Source organism: Chaetura pelagica, unplaced genomic scaffold (assembly GCF_000747805.2).
Source record: "Chaetura pelagica isolate M959 unplaced genomic scaffold, ChaPel_1.0 scaffold104, whole genome shotgun sequence".
In the NCBI taxonomy this organism is placed as follows: Eukaryota; Metazoa; Chordata; class Aves; order Apodiformes; family Apodidae; genus Chaetura; species Chaetura pelagica.
This window is the reverse complement of record NW_009953786.1, coordinates 7,037,036-7,046,320: the sequence shown is the minus strand read 5'-3', so window position 1 is coordinate 7,046,320 and position 9,285 is coordinate 7,037,036. Positions and strand designations below refer to the sequence as shown.

At 46.5% G+C, this 9,285-nt stretch overlaps 1 protein-coding gene across 1 annotated transcript in view; it reads right to left on the bottom strand.

The window, feature by feature from the left end:
• BMP6 (bone morphogenetic protein 6) overlaps positions 1 to 9,285 on the bottom strand; it is a 28,288-nt gene that overhangs the window by 4,486 nt on the left and 14,517 nt on the right. Inside the window, exons 3-4 of the mRNA XM_010000978.1 lie at positions 7,533 to 7,681; positions 6,115 to 6,312 (exon numbers count right to left, since the gene is read on the bottom strand). Of these exons, the coding sequence (XP_009999280.1) occupies positions 6,115 to 6,312; positions 7,533 to 7,681 (347 nt within the window). The remainder of the gene's footprint in view (positions 1 to 6,114; positions 6,313 to 7,532; positions 7,682 to 9,285) is intronic.

The window sequence follows — 9,285 nt, the reverse complement described above, 5'->3', positions numbered from 1 at the left end:
TGCTGAACCCATCCTTTGCAAGCAATGGGAAGCACAAGAGGAAGAAATGGTGGCAAATCGGCCCAAGCAGCGTGGAAGCCCAGGTTCCTGTGCAGTGACACACGGGTTTGCTCACCCCAGAGCTAGACCCGGACTGGTGATGTTTCCTCCTGCTCCTTACTGAAAGGGGCCACCTCTCCCTCTCCCCTTGCACACCTCATTTGCAGGCAAAGGCACTTCCTTCAGCAGGCGGATGCCACACGCTGCTTTGTGCTGCCTCCCGCTGCCCTGGGCCTTTCAGCTACCCACCCCCCCTGGCACCCTTAGGGAAGCTTGAAAGGGCACCCTCCCAGCATGTTTTCCCCAAATGTGGCAGCTGGGATAGAAAAATATTTTTAGTGACTTATCCCTTGGCTCTGAATAAGCCTTTCTTTTTCTTCCCTCTACCACCCTCCCTAAAGTTTGGGAGCTACAAACGCAAATATTTATTCAAAATAAAAACTATAATACTAAAAGCACATCCAACTGACATTAAGGGCAGCACAGCATTACAGCTGGGTACAGTTAACACAGAGGTCTGAAAAAACCCTACACCTCAAGCCTAGCCTCCAAACCACCAAAGATTAGAGTTGTTTTTAGAAGCAGCTTGGGTTTTAAGCTTTAAGGATTGCATTTCAGACTCTCAATAGCTTCACTTCAATCACAGATTTAATCAGGTGAGCAGAGCTGGTTAACAGCCTGCTGCAGCATAAACATTCGCTCTTTCAGGAGTGTGTGGGAGCAAGGATGGAGGCAAGTTTCTCTGTTCAGCCTCTTCAGTTTCATACTAGACATAGCCTATAGAAACCAGGGTGTAGTGTTTTTTCCAGATGAAGCTTTTCAGTCCCTGGCTCAGCCAGGGAGCAAATTTCTAGCACACGATGTTTCTAGATTACCTGCTCATAACAAGGGGGGAAAAAATGAGCAGAAGATCCTTTCAGTGGTTAAAGGTTTTAAGTACCTGAAAACACCACTTCATTGTTCTTCAATGGGAAATACCTTGTTTGCTTAGGGGAAAACCATCTGTTTCTGACAGGGAGTTACACTGGAGTTCATCTATTCACAACCGAGTGGCTAGAACTATGCTACATTCCAAATCCAGTTCAAACTTACCCAAATCAGCTATGGGAAAGGGGAGAAGGCAAGGGAGGCAGCGAGAACAGCAGTGGGAAGAAAGGTTGTGAGCAATCACAAGTTTAAGAAAACAAAGGGAAAAAAGAGCTGCTTAACGAGCTACATGAAACAGAACATGTTACAAACATGTTCCCTCTCACACTGCCTCAAATTGTCCCCCCAGAATGTGCCCCAGTTCACCGGCTGGCAATTGAATCACCCCATTCACACCCTGCATCAAGCACCAGCTACTCTCCGACCAACGCAGACGCAGGCAGCTCTGCCTTCGCACTTGCTCAAACTCAGCCTTTGCTTTCTTAAATGCCAACTTACTAAACATCCCCTCTCCCAGGATTTGCACACTTCCCTGTTTAACTCTCACACCAAGCTCCCTCACCCTCTCTTGTTGTTACATGTTTGCTTACCTTGTCTACTTTATGGAATCTACTGTAGACCAACTTCAGGGGTGCAGCAAACCCTTAGCAGTGGCTTTCTGAATGGGGAAAAAAAATACAGCAATAGGGATGCCCATAATAACAACCCATTCCCTAGGGTCTGGGGCTTGGAATATGCCCTGGAGCCATGTGCATCCAATTATGGGTAGTAAAGGGTTTTTAGTGGGGAACTAAAGCTTGCTGAGCTACTCAAGTTGTCTTCCACAACACATTTTCTCCAAAGCCTGGAAAGCAGTATCAGCTACCCCAGTCAAGCATGCTTAACTGTTTCAGCCCAAAATTGCCCTTTTTTTCCCCTCTGAAGGTACCGATTCAGAAACACAAGCTTGGCATTTACAAGGCACTCTATCTAATCACACTGCAAACGATTTTAAAACAGAGATTAAAAAAAACCCAAACCCCTAGTTCTGCACTTAAAAATAACTTCCAGGGCAGTGCAGTTAAAACAGCATAGTTAAGACACAGCTTGTTTTTGTGGCTTGTCTGCACTGAATGTTGTCTGCCTTCATCAGAACCTAAGTCTGACTTTCTGTGAGCACAGATGTTTCTCTTAAGGCTGGACACTGGCATTTGTGTTGCTGAAAGGGGAGAGAGAATAGCCTGACCCTAATGGTCTTCCTCCTACAGATACTTACACATCCACCTTAGATTTCCTATAACCTCTCCCACGTTAAGTGTTGGCAAAGAATATATAAATATTTACTGAGGTTGATTCATCTGAGAACACCCTTGCTGCTCCCAAGGTGCCAGTTTACCAAATTCCACACAGTAATTAATTGCTTCTGTGGTCCGAAATAGCTTTGACAGAGGTCTCCAAGGCCAGCCCCTTCTCCCTTCTTCTCGGTGTTTGACTTTGGTGATTTGTCTGGATAAAGCTGGTGTAAACTGATCACACAGTTAATAACAGCTCACTTCACATGAAAGTGATCTGCTTGGGTGGGAAGAAGGGGAGATGTCAGGCTGACGCGGACCCACATGTGAAGGCACATGCAGAAATGCTGGCCACACCACTGCAGTCTGCATCCAAGTGCTCTCTACCAAAGGGAGATTGGGTGTGAGATAAGAGTCTTTATTAACAAGTCCATTGCCACCATGAAAGCATCTGGCCTTATTTGCCTCTAGTGTTTGTGCACCCTGCCCTTTGTGGTATTTAGCTCCTGTAGTGTGGGGAAATCTGCCTGGCGCCGTGCATGTCTTGCTGGAAGGAAAGGCTGCTTGGAGGGTTCCTCCATTTCTCATGGAGCACCTCAAACCAGTCCCAGAGATCCCAGGTGGCTGAAGAGAAGGACACAAAAAGGAATGTTTGCATGAGTTTCACTCAGAACAGAAAGTGCAGCCTGAAGTCAGACATTTAAATGCAACTGTCTCTGTAAGGAGGAGCTGATGGGAAGGGTTGTGCCTGAAGGCTGACTTGCAAGACAGAAAGGTTATCACCTCTGGGCAAGGAGAGAGCCTGAATGACAACCAGCATTCAGATCATATGGTGGCAAAGCTCTTATGCTGGAGGACCACCATCTGTTATATTGATGAAGGTCCCCATCTCTTCCTAGGTTAACTAGAGGGCCAGCCTGGAGTCTGAGAGCATGAGCTAAGCCCACAAGAAGACACGGCTGAGCGAGGGCCTCCAGACCTTGCAGACAATACGAGAGACACACCTGCATGCTCCCCCACCCACCTTGTTCCTCTATGTTTTGTGTCAGAGCAGGAGTACAATTCTCTGTCTCAACAGATTAAAATACTTCCCTTTCCTCCTGCTCATCCTCCTACTGCTGAAGAACAGATCTTGGTTCCAGGAATGTATTGACGCAGGACTCTATGTCAAAGCAGTTTATAACCATGGGGGTAACTCAGTTCTGCTTTATATAAGTCAGTCATAATTATGTGTTTGCAATTAATTCAGGGAAATGAGCATTCTTGGCGAAAAAATACAGACCATTGGGATTCTTATGCCACAGCCATAACCTTAGCATCTGAGCCCTTGGTACTGACTGCAGGACAACTGTACATCTAAGGGAGCACAGCAGGGTCCCAATCCTGCATGCAGCAGCATGTCTTCATATAACCCCAAGTCTCACCAGATCCAGTACCAGCCCAGCACCACACTTCATGCACTCCGAACAGCAGGACTTGAAATGCTTTCCATATTTAGGTAGTAAACGGTTGGGGTTAAAATGTAATGCCCCAGCACAACTCCTAGACTCACATCCTGGGATGAAGACTTTCCCAGCCCTGTCATGCATCATCATCATCAGGGCACAGACGTAGGAACCCACACAACTGAAAAATAAAAATAAATCCCAATGATCCCTTTAATGCTAAAAATCCATATTGATCATCAGTGCCTCCAGGGCTATTAAATCTACCACTTCTTAAGGAAAATAGAGTCTAAGAGTGTCACACTTAGACAGGAAAATAAGCTGATGCCGTCTCTCTTTTCTAAACACAGAAACCAACCAAACATACATGTTAAATCCACAGAGGCTCAACTATACCTTGTTGACTACTGAACTGCCAAATTCCAGGTTTTAAATTAAAGCTGGCTCAGAGCTAGAAGAGCTCAAAAAAGCCCTTGAGACCACAGAATGACTAGTTATTTTTTCTCTTTTTGTCATTTTATAATTTTACGACCTGATGTGTGGTGCAGTCAAGAAAGCAGCAATGTAAAAATGGCCCTTTTTGCCCAATATATCTGCTCCCTCTGGAGCTTTGAGTCACACTGCCTGATTTAATAGTAGTGATTTTTTTTTTTTTTTAGCACTGTGGATCTTGCAGAGCTAAGGAGAGAAAGTTGGAGCCTATCCTGACTCTGCTACCAGAGCCACAAAACAGCAACGCAGCAAGTAACTTTCCAACATTCCCTGTAAATGCATTCAAAACTTGGCTGTGGTGACAAAGCAAGCACAGCATCCAAGCCTACCTGAGTGGGAGAACTGCACATTGCCTGGATAAGAGCTGGGCTTATTGCTTATAACACCCAGATGAATAAACTATCTATTGGCAAGCCCATTACTTGTGAAAGTAACCCAGCAAGCTGCTGTGATGCCCACCTTTAAAACTGCAGCTTGGAGACCCCAAGGAAAACCAAGACCAAAGGAGGTTTCAGCAATTGGGACCAACAGATGGTTCCACCACGGAGCTGACAGAGGGCTCTTGCACCAGATTAGATAATAACTCCTCCAGCAATGCCGCACTGCTACTGGCCAGCCTCCCTGGAGGAGGCCAGGCTGCAGGACTGAGTAACTCCTACTACCTTTAAAACCCAGAAAGTGACACTTCACACCCAAATGAGCCCAACACTTGCACGGCATGGCACGGCCACCCACAGCCATGTTGTGGCGTGCACCATAAGGACATGAAACAGCTGCTAGTGGCCAACTGCTGCTGGCATGCACTAGCCCAAAGGGCAAGTCCATCCCCATGGAGGGCTGGAACAATAGGGCTGCATCGATACATGGCCACCAGCCCTAGAGGGGCTCCCAACCTGGTTCTGGCTTCCTACAGGCTTCCAGCTCCATGGCCAGCACTGGGCCACCTCGAGTGCAGCGTGGCTCACCCACAACCCAAGTATGCAAGAGCAAGGGACAGGCTACAGATTCACACTGGCTGACTTTGGGCAATGCTGGCACATCCCCCCATGTGTCTGGGCATAGACTGAAAACTACGTGTCTCTTCCTTGGGGTATAGTCATTTCTAGCCATGGGAAAAGCAGGGATCCTATTGGAAATGAAGGGGGCAGCATAAGCAAATTAATCAAGTAACTTGGAACAGGCTGAAATGTTTGAGAGGCAAGAAGGTACACAATGAACAAAGGACGTGTAGCACTGTGATGCAGGGCAGAGTGGCTGGAAAACAAAAAGGACTTAGAAGACAGGACATAGTCAATTATTTTGTTAAAACTTCAGAGTTATCCTATGGTCCCACCAGTCCACAAGAGCACTCAAAAGGCTCCTGCACAATGCTTGCAACACGCAACCTTCCCACAGTAAACAGGCAAGCTTCTTTGCTTGCCTGGAAATGCACTTCACTGTATATAGATAGTTGTTCTTATAAAAAACAACAACAACAAACAAACAAAAAAACCCCAACCAAACAAAAAAGGCTCTCGTGCTGTTCTACCAGGGTTTTTCCAAAGAAAACTGAAAGAGGACTCTGCTGGAAATGAGTATGTGCAATACCATAAATCTCAATGTACGCAGAGATGGAATCTTTTAAACACTGCATTTCAAGTGGAGCAATTCTAGGGAAACACTGTGTAGCAAGCACAAAATTTAGAATTAAACACCTCACCCCCCTGAATTCAATGGCTGTGACTTTCCACAGGGGAAAGTCTCACCATTCAAGAGGAATCCTGTAAAGTCTCATTATGTGAGACTCCCTCTCCCAACCCCTGTGCAGGTGTAACTTGTTCCCCAAGGAAGACTATCACACTTTACATCCCCCTTCTTGTTTTCACACTCCAAAAGGAGCAAAAAGAAACATTCCAAGAAGTCACTCCAGCTTTCAGACAAAGTAGGTGTTGCTTGATTACCTGTGACACTAGACACCCTGGAAACATCCTGAGCCTGGGTGGAGCGGTTCCGATTCTGTTGCCTGCGCCTGCTCGTCGCTGACCTCGTGGTCCGAACGTGAACTTCACTCACTTTGAAGAAGGCCACCATGAAAGGCTGTTTGTCATAAGGGCCATCTCGGCCTATCAAGCCTGCTTCTCTAGGATTTACACTGAAACCTTGAAAACAAATGTAACAGTGAATGATAAAGAAACAGTACTGTTGGATTGCTTGCAGAATCACAGCATCCCGATGAGCAGCGTCTCCATTCTTCTTGCCCACACTCCTTTTTTCACTAAGTGCTTCCCTCCTGCCACTTTGTCTTATGGACATTTCTACAACAGCATTCCATCTTCCTGGATGGAGGCTTCACTGAAACACCTGGCTCTTTGGTACCACTATGACATCTCTATTCTGGTTTAGGCATTGAAGAACTACACAAATAGATATGTAAACCACAAAGCTCAGATGTGTCATGAAATTAGTTCTGCTACCTGTGAAACACAAGAAGCAGAGACGGCATTAGAAGACCTCTAGGGAAAGCAGCAGGCAAAGAGATTTCTCTGTGAGAGATGGGCTCTCAAATCATTTGGGGAGGGGGTGGCTTGCACCAACATTTCCCCAGGGAGAACAGTGGACAGCCCATCTGGTCTCACTTGACCCCACAGGTGTACCAAACCCCAGCATGAAGTGATAGGAAGAAAACAATAGGTTTGAGGGGTTCCTACAGAGGAAAAAATGTCACTGTCATAATTTTGGTCACCTTCCGCTCATCTAGATCCTCTTCTTCCCTACCACTTATCTTCCAATACTCAGTTTCATGCTCTTTTACAGTCTCCTCTCTCCTTTGCCACTTCTGAAGTTTCTGTGGGCTGTGAAATGCTACCATTGCAGCTGCCCCTGGAGGGCCCAGCCTCACACAGCGACCCCATCGCTTCTGCAGTCCAGGACTCCAGCCTCAGGTTTTATGAGATCTGAGTGGTGATGGCAGCTGCAGCAGCCAGTAGGACTATCATAAACCCACATGGGAAGGTGCATACCCATATACCTGCCCTCTTTTCCTCTTCCCACTGCGCTTGGCATCCCAGGTCCATGCCCCTTTCTACCTTGAAGTCAGGAACCAGGACCCTGCCCCAGCTCACCTCTACCACTTTATCCTGGTACTGTTCAGAGATGCCTAGCCTCATTTATGGGGAAAGACACATCTGTCATGGGACAGCCAAGAAGCTGACAGCCCTCAGTCTCTGCCCTCAGATGCCTTCTTCAAGAAGCTTGCTACAGCTGCCTATGAAGCCAGGGTGATCCATCCTCACATCACAACTGGAGAGCGTCAGCAACACTTCTAGACAGCATCCAAGAGGCTTGCGAGATTGCCAGCATTAACTGGCCTATAACATACCGTCCCGGGTCACCACGCTCAGCTGCAGTCCCATGTTGTGCTGAGGGTTCATCACCCACATGTTACTGGTGGCAGTGACATCAAACTCCAGCCAGCCCTCCTCTGAGGCCCACACTGCCCGCGTGTCCAGCAGGAACAGGTCAGAGGCCCTGTGGGGGAGAAGCATAATGACAAGATTGTGATGCCTGAGATTTTCTCCCTTTGCTTTCACTGTTACAGGAACAAGAAAACATGAAGTAAGTAAAAGTGATGTTAATCACTAGGAAAAAAAAGCAAAACAATCCCCAAAACCTGCCTGTTTTTAATCCAGAGTTTTGCCATGAGATGCACATACTTGTGAAAGTCAGGATTGCTAAGATTTTTCAGTTTCCAAGGCTGGAGGGAAGCAATCTTAGTCCTTAGGTCTGGTTGTTTTTTCACCAGCCAGGGATTGGTAAACCACTCTCCTTCCAAAGAAGATAGCTAACTCTGGCAGGACAGTAGTCAAACTACCAGCATTTCCAGGCATTCAGTGGCTTTTGTCAAAAGGGCTTCATGGTTTCAGCCCACCTTCTGCAACACAGATCTACCACAACTGACCACAAAAAAAGAAATGACCTAACAGGCCAAGCATCAAACAGTGAAGGAAAATGAACCTCTAAAAGCCTCTAAAGACATTTTTCTGAGGTTTATCAACATGGACTAGAGTGCCTTGCTCCAAGGCTGTTGATATACAGTTCCTTTTATGAAAGGCTTCAGCTTCAAATGCTATCAAGCTCATACTTTTTTTTTGCAGCATCAAATGCCCCTCAAAACTCAGTCCAGTGAAATCAGCTAGAGAAGCACACAGAGAAATCCCACATTCACTTTCTCATTTTATTATATGCATAATTTTCCTGTGCAAGAGAGGTACAGTTCCTGTGGCCAACACCACACAATGGATACCAGTGGTCAATCCCATCTTCGCCTGTCTTTTCTCCCTGGACTTCTTTTTTTTAACAATAACTTCATGGAAATGAGAAAACAGTCCCTTCCACCTATCAAAAGATTGAGTTATATTTTATTTTTGGCCAACTGCTACGTCATACTGCCCAACAGCTTGGTTAGCATGAGATCACACATGGAAAAATAAGCACTTAAGTATATTAGGGCTCCTAGTGTGGATATTTTTACAGCATGGAGGCTTTCCTCTGCCTTGCTGGTAGCCACACACTCTGTGGTTGACTCAGCAGCCTTTCCCACAGATGTCTTTGCCACTCCTTCTCCAACTAGAAGAGGGTTCAGGAACAACTCTGACCTTCACCTCCAACAGCAGCGAGTGGCCGGGGCTGGCCAGCTGCTCCATGTTTTGGAAACCTTAAGGTTGAAAGATGTGGGCTTTTCTAGGCAGGGTATGTAAACTGAAGTGCTGCTTAAAGGAGACCACAAACAGCAGCTGCTCCTGAGACCACTCTTCCCCTCTCCACATTTAAGAGAGGAATGAACTGCTAGATCATTCCCACCCCTGAATATGACTTACACATTGATCCTCTCCAATGCTTGAAATGGGCTATATCTGAAAAGGGGTTTTCCCAGCACCTGTTCTGACCTTCCTCCTCAACCCAATTGCTTTTTAATCTCCTGTCCCACCTCCCCTCTTCTAACTCTCATACTCTCTGCAGCACTCACTCATTTCAGACAATGTCCCGCTGGAGCCTCCAGACCAGAGTAACTTCAGCATTATGTCCCCACAAACCACACGTCTGGCTGCAGTGCCATTGGGAACTTCCTAAGA